The sequence below is a fragment of the Pan troglodytes genome, chromosome 6, assembly GCF_028858775.2.
Source record: "Pan troglodytes isolate AG18354 chromosome 6, NHGRI_mPanTro3-v2.0_pri, whole genome shotgun sequence".
NCBI classification, from domain to species: Eukaryota; Metazoa; Chordata; class Mammalia; order Primates; family Hominidae; genus Pan; species Pan troglodytes.
Window position 1 is genome coordinate 30669832 of NC_072404.2, and position 12925 is coordinate 30682756.

The 12925-nt window shown below is 39.2% G+C and overlaps 1 protein-coding gene across 17 annotated transcripts in view; it reads right to left on the bottom strand.

Annotated features, from left to right (window-relative positions):
- OSBPL3 (oxysterol binding protein like 3) overlaps window positions 1–12925 on the bottom strand; it is a 181641-nt gene that overhangs the window by 40612 nt on the left and 128104 nt on the right. For 9 of the 17 annotated variants that reach the window (XR_010158816.1, XR_010158815.1, XR_010158817.1 and 6 more), the window contains 4 exons: window positions 11952–12082; window positions 8504–8611; window positions 1708–1842; window positions 112–205 (listed from right to left, as the gene is read on the bottom strand). The exons of 1 other annotated variant lie outside the window; for it this stretch is intronic. Coding sequence is in view for 11 of the 16 variants with exons in the window: in XM_001160139.7 (XP_001160139.4) it covers window positions 112–205; window positions 1708–1842; window positions 8504–8611; window positions 11952–12082 (468 nt within the window). In the remaining 5 variants the exon portion in view is untranslated. The remainder of the gene's footprint in view (window positions 1–111; window positions 206–1707; window positions 1843–8503; window positions 8612–11951; window positions 12083–12925) is intronic. 7 more of the 17 variants (XR_010158819.1, XR_010158818.1, XM_001160009.7 and 4 more) reach the window with 1 other exon arrangement.

Below are 12925 nucleotides of genomic sequence, written 5' to 3' on the forward strand. Positions count from 1 at the left end.
CATGGGGTATCAGCACCTTGAACCCCCATATTGTTCAAGAGTCAACTATACAACTTATTAGTATTGTATGAAAATCCAAACTTTTCAGAGATTAAATAATGTAAATCTTACCCAAGGTCTGTCTCTCATTATCTAAATCATTACTGAGATTATCTAAGGAAAGATTATCACTTATGTCACTGACATATGAGTCATCATCAGAAATCTATGGGAAAGAAGAAATAACATTCATTAGAGTTAGAATAAACAAGAGCCAGATTTTCATAAAACCCTTACTCTAAATGATCAAACATGTTGAGTCTCACACTACAAATACTCTTGGGTACTGTTTTCATAAAGGTCCATATACCAATCTGCCAAGGAGGTGTTCACAACAAACACCTGTTCTTAAAATTCTTACACATTCTGAATTAGTTCTCACAAGGAAAACAGCAAGCAAGCTCAAGACTGTTATTATAAAGATTCTTATTAATTCTGACTGCATTTTAAGAATTTATTAGTGTTTGAGTAGAAGAAGTTACAATTTGTCTTTGAGCTATTTGTGTAAAAAGTATCTTCTATGGGAATTAATATATAAACAAAATGACTAAGTCTGTATTTAAGGGGTAACATTATTAGTACACACTGTTAACTATAATAACTCTTATTCAGGAAAGGATAATTTTTATGCATCAATTTAAAACAAATAATGCTATAAACCAATATTACAATAACCATATTATCATGAAAATATAATAATTATATATTATAAATCAATATAGGTCAAATTCCATGATTAAAAAATATACAGGATGCTAATTTCCTTCTCTATAGTAGACACATTATTAAATAGGTAGAAGTCAAAATTATTAACCTGTACTTGAAAAGAAGTATAGCACTTTGAGAGGCTGAGGCGGGTGGATCACTTGAGGCTAGGAGTTCTAGGTCAGCCTGGCCAACATGTGGAAGCCCGTCTCTACTAAAAATACAAAAATTGGCTGGGCGTGGGGCGCACGCCTGTATTCCCAGATACTTGGGAGGCTGAAGTACGAGAATTGCTTGAACCTGGGAGGCAGAGGTTGCAGTGAGCAGATATCACACCACTGCACTCCAGCCTGGCCAACAGAATGAGACTATGTCTCAAAAAAAAAAAAAAAAAAAAAAAAAAAAAGAGGCCAGGCACAGTGGCTCACACCTGTAATCCCAGCACTTTGGGTGGCTGAGGCAGGCGGATCACCTGAAGTCAGGAGTACGAGTTTGAGACCAGCGTGGCCAACATGGTGAAACCCTGGTCTCTACTAAAAACACAAAAATTAGCCAGACACGGTGGCACGTGCCTGTAGTCCCAGCTACCTGGTAGGCTGAGGCTGGAGAATCACTTGAACCTGGGAGCCGGAGGTTGCAGTGAGCTGAGATTGCACCACTGCACTTCAGCCTGGACAACAGAGCGAGGCTTTGTTTAAAAAAAAAAAAAAGTATAACAAATTTAACACATCAAGTTACAGAAATGAGAAAATATCCAATGCTCTCTACTTTTACTTTTTCTTCTCACATATAGTATCATTTTATACTTTTTGGGTATGAGTTATGGGAGAACTCTCAGAATATAATGACTAAAAAGGGCAACTGAGTTTAGTGTTTCTGATGATGGATTATTTACTGAACAGATTAATCAGCAAAGCAACAAGAGAGATTTTTGAGGCACCTTACTGTAAACATTGCTCAAACCTCGTTTTCTGAAGAGCTTGGAGATAACAGAACTTCCTGAGCATCAAAAAACTCTGAAAGGGAGTCAGTGATGGAGAGTCTACTTTCATTAGAAAGCTGATGAACTAGAGCTCGGTTTTCATCTCTGGAGTTTTCCTATTTGAAGAACAAAACCAAAAATGTATACATTTAGAAACATTCTCAAGAGAAAGAAAATAAATGGTTTAGTTGTACAATACACAAGGTCACAGGCCCAAGCAAATAAGCAACTCAAAGCAGAAGTCAGCTCCAACACTGAGATGCGAGCCTCATGCAAAACACAAAGTTCTCCCCCAATATGGGCACCTCACTTACAGGCACTATCACTTCTCACACACATGCAACAAATCACAAGGCAAAAAACAACTGTCCAGGTCACTCTTTGTTCCATTTAAAAGGGGAAAAATTCCAGTGCTCTCTGAATCATATCCTCTTATTCGCTACCATTGCTGGATGTTTCTTTTTATATTAAAATCTCCTCTGCATTGCACTGAATTCATGTCCTTACATGGCTGGTTCAGAGCAACATAGCTTTCTTCTGCCCCTATGCTCTCTGAGGGAACAATATGCTGCTTTTGAGGTGTCCCTTGACAAATACACAGTGTGTTTTGGTCCAGAAGCACCCTGGTGGCAGATCATTTACTATTCGTGGATGAATGATGTAAGTTCTCTTTGTCTGTCTCTTTCCACCCACAATGACTGCAAGGAAAGGAAGTCCCCAGTCCTCTTTATAAGCCTCTGTACAAATAACACAACAGAACATCATTGTTTTCTTATCTCGCATGACCCTCCATTCTCCACTCCACTGGGTCTGGACTTTCCCTCTGGGGAGGACTTAAGTCCTGAGCTGGCCATGGCAGGATATAACAATGAACCAGACAAGGTTTGTGGACTGAATGAATGGTGAGAGAACGCATCCAACACACATCAGACCAGGCCTGTGGAATAGACAAAGTGCTGGCAAAGTGGAGAGACTGATTCTGATTAGGGAGATTTTGTTTGAGGAGGGCTTCATAGAAGTGGCACTTGAGGAAAAAGAACAGATTCAGGACAGGATGATTTGATTTCTTTCAATCAGAGTAGACAGGTAGTAGTAAAACCACTCGTATTTTTAATTGGGCTAACAAAGGAGTTGCTTCCACATCATCCAGAATAATTTGGGGAAAAGGCAGATTATATCTTGCCCAGCAATTGTCTGAATTCAGGATATACCCCTCAGTCTCATAGGGAGGGGATGCTATGACAGGAGGGCCACAGCAGATTTTCGTAATTAATAAAAGGCAAGTGGTCCCTTTACAAATTGCTTGCTTCAGTTTATTAATATGTATCTACAAACTGTTGAAATAGATATCCCTTTCCTAAATAAGGCATCTGCCCAAGGTATTAACAATCCTACCCATTTTAATACCCATGTAGCCTTCTGAAAACCAAGCCTCTTCTCTACCCTAACAAAGAGATCACTTTAGAATCTATAAGTATCACAGCTGTTAACTTCAAGGAAAAGGTCTCTCTCCTCAAAAGAGCCAGGCATAAAGCTATTGAGCTTGAAAACATCGTAAGGAATAGCTTCTTTAACACTCACTCAAACAAGAGAATAGTCCTGTGTCTTCCGTGTGCTCCTGCCACAAAAGATGCTCATCATTTATTTACTTGTTCTACTCATTAATTTATTACTAGTCACTCCTGCCATCTCTGTATCTTCCTCCTCCTAGACTGATGGGTCCAAAGATTTCCTGGCTGACCAACACTGAAAATAATATTCCTAGCCCCTAGCCCTTTCTGGCATCTTCTTATATGTACTGTAAACTCACCAGCACTGCTGCACCCCAAGTCTACAGCATGGTGCCTTAAACAACTCAGGACCTCATTTGCTAAAATATTAACCCAGTCAGTTCAATTCAGTAATTTCCTTTCACGTATGTAATGCATGACTGGTTGTTTATCTATTGTTTGCATTACAAAAAGTTAAATCAAGCGTGGCCAACCTACAGCCCGGGCGCCACATATGGCCCAGGATGGCTTTGAATGTGGCCCAACACAAATTTGTAAACTTTGTTAAAATATTATGAGATTTTTTTGTGATTTTTTTTTCCTGGCTCATCAGCTATCATTAGTGTTAGTGTATCTTATGTGTAGCCCACAACAATTCTTCTTCCAATGTGGCCTAGAGAAGCCAAAAGATTGGACACTCCTAAGTTAAATAAACAGAGAAAAGGGAGGGAAAGGAACATTCATAGCTCACACTATAACAACCACTACAAGCATTCTGACACATTTCTTGTGCAGTAATTGTAATCATGCTATTTTCATATCTCTATGTATGTAATTTTATAAAGTTCGCCCAAATAACATTGCAAGATAGTTTTTTTTTTCAAAATTAAACTGTATTCTGAAAATAAAAATAGGTATTCAAAATAGAAAATTTTAAAAAAGCAAATTAAATAAATATCACTTCAAGTCCCATTGAAGTCGATATGAATGTGGAAGTGGACGTGGCCCCTATTAACTTGCTGGTATTTTCATATTAAAATATCTGTGTACAAATTTTATTTTGAAAAACTGGGATAAACAGTCTACATATTGTCTGCTCCATTCACTAACCATTATATTGTTAATATTTTCCCAGACCATTCAAAATTCTTTGAGACAATGAACTGTAATTGATAAATATTTTATTATATAGTGTCACAGAGTAATAATAAAATTAAGAATGTTTACAGATTTGCGAAAATGGTTTAGTATGTTTGTAAATACGTCTTTGCTTGTATCATGTTATTTCTTACAATCAATTTTTGGAAGAATTATTAATAACCTTCAAGGCAAGGCAAAATATATATTACCTAATTACACCAACAAGTAAGGAAACCTCTGTTTTTTCTATATTAAGGGTACTGCATACCATAATTTAGAAAACTTTTGAGCTAATCTAATTGTTTTAATTTTCATTAGGCTGAATAGTTTTTCCTTTTTAAAAAACAAGCTTGTAGAGATGTTATTCTAGGGAGAGGCTGGATGAAGGCTGCATGGGACCTCCCTCTGCATTTCTTTGTACTTTCCTGTGAATTTACAAATATTGCAAAATAAGTAAAAAAAAAAAAAAAGAAAAGAAAACCCATACCTATCTGTATTTGTGTGTGTGTGTGTGTGTGTGTGTGTGTGTGTGTGTGTGTGTGTGTGTGAATTATGGCCTTTTTCCATTTACTTGTTAAAGTTTTAAGTTACTTGATATTATTTGTTTATTGGTTACATATGAAAAACATTATCATTGATTTAGCATTATCTCAGTCTGTCAATTTCACTGAAAATATTTTTCCCAGTCTATTATTTGCCTCATTGTTTTGACACACATCACTTTTTCCTAAAAAAAAAAATAGATCTAATCAACATTCCTTTTGCAATTTTTTTCTATTGCAACCCAATTTAGAAAATCTTCCCTACTCTAGCAGTTTGATAAATATTTACATTAATATTTTTCAGTTTGAACTTTTATATTTAACTTGAATTTGCTTTTGATTCATTTAACATGCAATGAGAAGATTTAAACTTCTTTTTAAATTGCTTTCAGCAGGGCATGGTGGGTGGTGAGTGCCTATAATCCCAGCTACTTGAGAGGCCAAAGCAGAAGGATGGCTTGAGCCCAAGAGTTCAAGGTCAGGCTGGGCAGCATAGTAAGACTGTCTCCAAAATAATGGTAATTAATTATAATAATGTAATAAATTTCTTTGAGCTGTGCCAACCTAATTTATTGAATAATCCACTCCTTTCCCATTGGCTTTTGATGCCTTTTTGAACCATAATCTTTATTTCTTTTATATACAAAATAACATCTATGCTTGAGAGAGTTATTCTGTCCCATTCTTACCCATCATCCCTTATTTTAACTGCTGGAGCTTGAATGAGTGTTTTATTTTCTGGCTTGGCATACCGTTCTTCATTATATAGCAGTGTATACTATTGAGAAAAGGATTGCTTTGGCCTCGTTAGATGTGAATTTAAATCTCAGCTGTCTATTACAAGCTGTATGTCTGGAGGAAGTTATTTAACCTCTCGGAGCTTTAGTTCTCTTGTTTCTCAAATGAAACTATCACCACCTACTTCATAGAGTCATGGTTAGGATTTTGTGAGGTAATGTATTCAAATGCATGCCGACATAGCAAACAGACATTAAAAGAATTAAGTTCCCTTCTCTTTCAGACTTTTCTTTAAAAGTTTTGGCCTTTTTTAGTCTCTTAAATGGACATTGGATGTAGTATGGTGTTACCTCCCAAAGTCACTTGCCCTTTCATTTGGAATCTAAAATAATCAAAGAACTGATAACTTGATAATATTAAATCTTCACATTCAGGAATATAAAACAAGAGAACTTGGTAGGCTGTGGGGGTAATTTCTGATATTAAAAAAGGTGGGCATTTTAGAATTCAATTAGCCAGGCCCAACACCAAAGATGGGTAATACGTGTGGCTAAAGAAAAGGTAACGACGCCAGGCGCGGTGGCTCATGCCTTTAATCCCAGCACTTTGGGAGGCCGAGGTGGGTGGATCACAAGGTCAGGAGATCGAGACCATCCTGGCTAACACGGTGAAACCCTGTCTCTACTAAAAATACAAAAATTAGCCGGGCATGGTGGCAGGCGCCTGTAGCCCCAGCTGCTGGGAAGGCTGAGGCAGGAGAATGGCGTGAACCCGGGAGGCGGAGCTTGCAGTGAGCCGAAAAGGTGCCACTGCACTCCAGCCTGGGCGACAGAGCGAGACTCTGTCTCAAAAAAAAAAAAAAGAAAGAAAGAAAGAAAGAAAGAAAGAAAAGGAAACGAAGTGAGCAAAGAAAGTGAGAGTTCTAAAAGGAGAGCGCCTTGGGCTGACCCCATTGGTGAAGACTGTCATTTCCCAATAGAGTACCAGAGGTAACCGGGAGTTACCGAAAAAAAATTAACTGGAGTCAAGTTTTCAGTCTGGGAGGCCATTTTCACTTACTTTCCTACTTATGTCCTGAAGGCAGCAATAACTTTACCTTTGCTGGGAAAGTAAGCCTGAGTCACTCCATGATAAAAGGGATAAAATAAGGGAAACAGAAAATTTCTGAAAGAGGAAATAGATAAGGTGACAACTGCATCACTGATTCAAGACTCAAGAAGGCTGTTTTGGAAGGTGTGCATTTGAAGGATGTTATTGTTACCTCTCAAGGACAGCATATAGCATTTCAGCTTTCAGGTATGCTACTTTTAAGATCAGTTTAAAATATGCATTTTAAATATATAGTTTAAAAACATGTATTTTAAAAGACTTGTGATTTTGGTTTCCTTTCCAAAACACAAATAGTTCCAAGTAGACATGCCAAGCATAAATTCATAAAAGCATAAATGAACGTTAGGTATTTAACTACCTGTTAAATAAGTAAATTGTGATAATACTATTTAAAAGGTAAATACTGTCTGAAAACATGCACAAACTCCAGATAATACCATAGTACATGGCAGCTGGTCAGTAATGGCTGATCCTGGCCATGACTGGGTCCTGTTTTTAGCCAATGTGCAGACTCAAAAGAGGGCCTGCCCAGGCCTAAGGTCAAGGCGCCGTAAGTAATGTTTAGGTGCTCAATGCTGCAGGTGACAGTTTAGGTCTGGGCTAACATAACTGAAAAGTGACCTCTTGTGGGTAGCGCTTCTATAAAAGAATGTCATACTTAACCACTAGCATGTGCCTCAGAAGTAGTAAGAGACCCACAAGCTTCTGCCAGACAAAGGGTGAGGCTCATGGGAGTGGATGGGCCTGTCCACACATGGCACCATCTTGTCTCCAAATGGGTTCGGTGCCCGGAGCTCTACAGTCCATGTACTGACTGACTTCAGCCTCAACTCGCCTCACCACCCCGCACAATGGCTTCCCAAGGAGTGAAGGTGTGTGAGGGGTTTGTTTTCTCTGAGGACAGAAAAAGAAGGATGAAACACTATGATTAAACATTACAAACTTCTTTTAAAAACTTACATAAACACACACCTCTTGTCTATTACCTGCCTTACATTTTTTATTTTAAGTGTACTCAGTCTAATTCATTTGTTAATAAAAATTTAGCATATCTGAAGCAGGCATTTAATATAAAAAATAGCTTAAAAACAGTTTTTACTTTCATTACTCTTTCCTACTTATTTTTTGAGTAACCTACTTGTACTTTTCTGAAATTTCTCATTTTAAACATGCAAAGACTATTTTGGATAAACATCCCTAGTCTTGAAGAAAGACTTTTTTTAACATACTTTTAACTGACCAAGAGACACTTTAATTGTAATGAAGTATTTTTTTTCCCTCAGAGTGTACAGCCGCATTCTATGAAAGAAAAAGAAAATCACAGAAAAGGGAGAAGGGAACAGCCACAGAGAAAGGGTTAGAGGGGAAGGAGGCTGGCAGGGAACCAAGATACTGCAGGTCAGAGAAACGTAGGTTTCTTCAGTAGTAACAAGAGAAAATGTTTATCTCTCTATAGTTCCCACTCCAGTACCACTTAGTGAAAGGGGTGACATTTAGGAGCGAAACAGAAATATAAAAAAAAAGAGAGTTCAGGGGAAGGGAGCAGTTTAAAAATGCAATTAGCAGCATACGCTCAAGAAAGCGTTTGAGCCCGAGACCCCAGTCCATGACCTAGCTGTGGCCAGCACCCAGAGGAGGAGGGCAGAGAGGTGGACAGCACCCATGAGGGGAAGCAGGGAGGTCGTGCAACGGGACAGATGGTATCACGGGAGCGGGCGGCAGCTGGGGAGACATTACCAGACGAGAAACCTACCCACCTCTGCCAGATTGTCACCCGACTTGGCGACAGCGGGGGAGTCGAGGAGCAGAGACTCGGCATGGATTCTGCGTAAGCGTTCTTTAAGATCTGTGTTTTGTGCTAGGGCCTGGAACATGTTAAAATAGTGGGGCTCTGTTAATAAATGGATGTTTCAGAAAAGCACAGCAGTGGGCCCTGCAGGAGCGATCTCTAAGAGCTTGATGAAACTCTTAGTGACGTGGTCTGACAGCGCACTTTCTGGACTTTTTCCTTGAATGCTCTCCAAGAGGATACTGGTTCTGAGATGCCTGGGAGATGACAAACCTGGGCTCTGGAAATGATGCTCTTTTTCTTTTCTCATTGCAGACATGGAGGGAGGGTTGGTAAGTGCAACAGAGAGGGAAGTCACAGACACTGTCGGCTTCTGATAAGACCAGTGGTTCCACAGCATCTCCTCCTCCTCCCCAACTGTCTGGAGTCTCTTTGGCCAAATCCCTTCCTAAGGAATCCAGGCTTCTATCTGCTTTGAAGAATATGCTGGCCCCACCCCTTATGATTGGACATATTTCAATGTTACTTAATTATCATACCCATTGAATCAGATTTTAGAAAGTGTGCTGGAGGCCGGGCAAGGTGGCTCACACCTGTAATTCCAGCACTTTGGGAGGTGGAGGCGGGCAGATTACTTGAGGTCAGGAGTTTGAGAACAGCCTGGCCAACATGGTGAAACCCCATCTCTACCAAAAAATGCAAAAATTAGTTGGGCATGGTGGCACACACCTGTAGTCCCAGCTACTTGGGAGGCTGAGGTGGGAGAATTGCTTGAACCTGGGAGGCTGACAGATGTTGCAGTGAGCTGAGATTGCGGCCTGGGTGAGAGTGAGACCCTGTCTCACAAAAAAAAAAAAAAAGAAAGAAAGAAATAAAGAAAGTGTGCTGTGTGCTGGGAAGTAGGACTTTGTGAAAGATTAATTTTACTCTTTTCCAATATGGGTATTGATTGTTCTATTCATTCTTCAGGACTAAGGCAATTTATTTCAAAAAAGAAATGAGTAAGCCTCACTTACCTGCATAAGGGCTTAAGGACCATGGCTCTGGGAATGGGTAAATGTGAGATGAAAAGCAAACCTGAGACTATGCCCCCAGGCCTCCTTTATATTTCCCTGGGCAGGGATCATTCCTTATCTCAACCTCTCAACTAGGAGGAAAGTGGCTGAAAGGTAAAGGAAGCTGTTTCCTTCACGCTGATACTCCTGTGCACTTCATGACCAACTCTTCTCCAATGGTCTGTCTGCGGAAGGGGGACAAGTTCTCCTGACTGTCTTCCCAGACACTCACACGATCAGCTCCACAGGTGCTCGCACGCAGATTCAGCCTATGTGTCTGTCTTTCTGACTCTTTTCTAAGAAGCTCTGAGCCTTCTGCATCCACCAGGGCCTGCAGGACCGACCTGCTGAAAGCATAGAAGGATGTGGTACTGCCTAATCCTCTACCTGGATCTCCAACAGGGATGCTGGCTTTGTTTTTCAGTCCCCGCAGAGCATATGGGTTATTTGAAAATCCTTGAGGACCACTTAAGAAAAACTGCACAAGAGCTAAGATCATACAGCCACATATAACAATCTCTCTGGAGCACTCACTTTATTCTGGCCAATGACAGTGGTAGGGAGGCTAGAATCTTAGTACAGCCTGAAAATTGTGCTATTTTATTAGTTTTTCTTTCCTTTGTAAGCCACAGGCAGAAGGAGAAAACATGGCAACACTGTGCATACAGCACCGACATACCCATTCTGATAACTCTGATATGGTTCTAAAAATTTTATTTTCAAAAAACAAGTCTTAAACCCCAATTGTGAATCCAAGCCAAAAAGGAAAGAAAGGATCATTCGGTTTTATCTGAAGTTTCCAAAATCGTGAATATGGGTGAGACTGAATTCCTTAGTGAAGGTGAGAACAGCCTTGGCCTAGGATACCACAGCCAAATAGGTCTCAGTGGCCAAACAGGCAGATTGACAAGATGAGGCCAGGCCTCTGTGGGAGGAGGCAGGGAGAGGAAGATCATGGGGAGAGGGACCTTGGAAGCCCATCAGAGATACCTTTTGTAAATGCACTAAAAGCTAGCTTAATGAGAACAACAAGAAACTTAGGGAAAAAAAACAAAAACACTTTGCTTCTGCTTCTCTCAAACCAAAATGGCACCAGTGTATGGCTGTCTTGTACAATAAAAAGAGGGCGATTCTATCTGTGACCTTAAGACAACGTTAAGACTCTTCTTTATATATGGAGCAAGCCAATGTTATTTTTAATTTCTTTTGAAGATAGCATACTTGGAATGGTCCATCAGTGAATACTCCTTACATATTCTACAACAACTATATGTGCTACTGGCAGAGGATTTATCACTAACATTATATCAAGAGCATCACTTTTCTTAGCAATACGATAAATAGAAAATATGAATCAACATTTTCTAGTTCTCTCAATGCCTGTGTTGGCTTCTGGTTACAAGATCCTAAAATTTATCTCCCCTACCTGACCTGAAATAGAAAATTCAGTATTGCTTCAGATGGCAATTTCATATGTGCACACACTCTTTCTCTTTCTAAAGTAGGAATTCTAAAGTACAAGAAAAGAGTAAAAGCAAATCAGTATGCTATTTCAAAAGTTCTCTAGCCTCCTGATAGATTCAGGGTAAAAAAAAAAAAAAAAAACGGATAACTTTATTCAAATAGAGGTAGGACATGGCACTTTAATGGAGCCTAACTATTCTGAGGAATTAATTGAAACTGATGAAAAAAGGAGAGAGAATGAGTGACAATGGCTGAGAATCATTTGGGAACCTGTCAGTGATTTTCCTGTTACTATGAAGGTATAGTGATTGCCTGACAGGCACTTTCATGTGACTCATCTCTTTGTAGCCACAGTAGGAGGGCAGGGCAGGGAAGCTAAATGTCTTGTACTATCCAATCAAACAAAATAGCTCTCATGTCTTTGAAAGAGTGGTAAACAGGATCAGTGCTTTGCAATAGTGAAGATAAGAGCATGAATTGGAAATTTCACTCTGCCACCTGTCATTTGGAAAGTAAGGCTAAGCTTGTGGTGTCTCATGCCCATAAAATTTCCTCCAAACTGTCAGATTTTGTAAGCATTAACAGAAAAATGTCTGTAAGACACGCACACATACACACAAAAACGTACAATAAAAATGTTAGAGAAACAAAAAAATTAAGATCAGTCAGAGGAAACCAAACTTAAAGAAGGTATCACTTAATAAAATACTAGCTATTAAGATTTGGATAGGTAAGTTTTGGTGTTTCAAAGAAGCAGATTTGATGAAAGGTTAGAATATAATTTGGATAATTTGGTTTTCTCCTGAATTTTCAACACAATCATGGAAATAGAAATTACAAACCACTCATGAGCCTGGACACATCTCAGGCATTCCTGGATGCAGACATGTAACTTACGGACGACAGGGCATTCTTCAGACCAATGACCTGAGCAGACGGGGAGGAGGAGGCATCCTGCTCCATCAGCTGCTTCAGTTTCTCTCTCTCCGCTGACATGATATTAAAAGCTGACCTTAAAGTGAAGTAAACTATAGAGATAGAATCATTATAAAAAGGAATAAGGAGGCATAATTAAAAACAAAATACAGAAAAAAACATATCTCTTATAAAAGAAATAAGCAAAGTAACAGCCCTGAATATTTTGAGTATAGCAAATGTACATTCTACCTTGACTTTTAAAAAACACATTTGCCATGTAGAACACTCTAATGTAAACTAAGGCCTCTGGATGATGATGTGTCCACGTAGGTTCATTGACTGTAAGAGATGCAGTACTCTGGTGTGGGATGCTGATGGCGGGGGGACGGTGCCTACATGGGAGCAGGGGGCTTATAAAAGCTCTGCACTTTTGGTTCAATTTTGCTGTGGACCTAAAACTGCTAGAAAAAATTAAGTCTATTAAAATTAACTCCCATTCACACACATCTGGCAATTCTAAGGCCCCTATCCACTGTAATGTCTCATGACTTTATGACTTATCATGAGGATTTTTTGACACTTGGACTTTGCTTCTAGATCCTCAGTGATCAGTGTTTTGTTTTGTTTTTGTATCCCCAAAGACTGGAAAGGGTTAAAAACAAAGCTTATTGGTTTTCCAGGGGAAAATGTTAACACTGCAGCAGAAAAATTAGACAGCACCTTAATCAGGTGATCAAAATTAACTATCAGTGAGAGTCAGGTGGACCATGTGCCTCTAGGTAAAATAGGCTGAAAAAGACACAACATCTCCTTTGGTGTATGCCAGCCAGGGCTATGTAATCTGAATTTGATCATGAGGAAACATCAGACAACCCCAGAATGAGAAACATTTTATTTTTAAAAGTTGGCCTATACTATTCAAAAGTGTCAATTTGACGAAAGAGAAAGAAAGG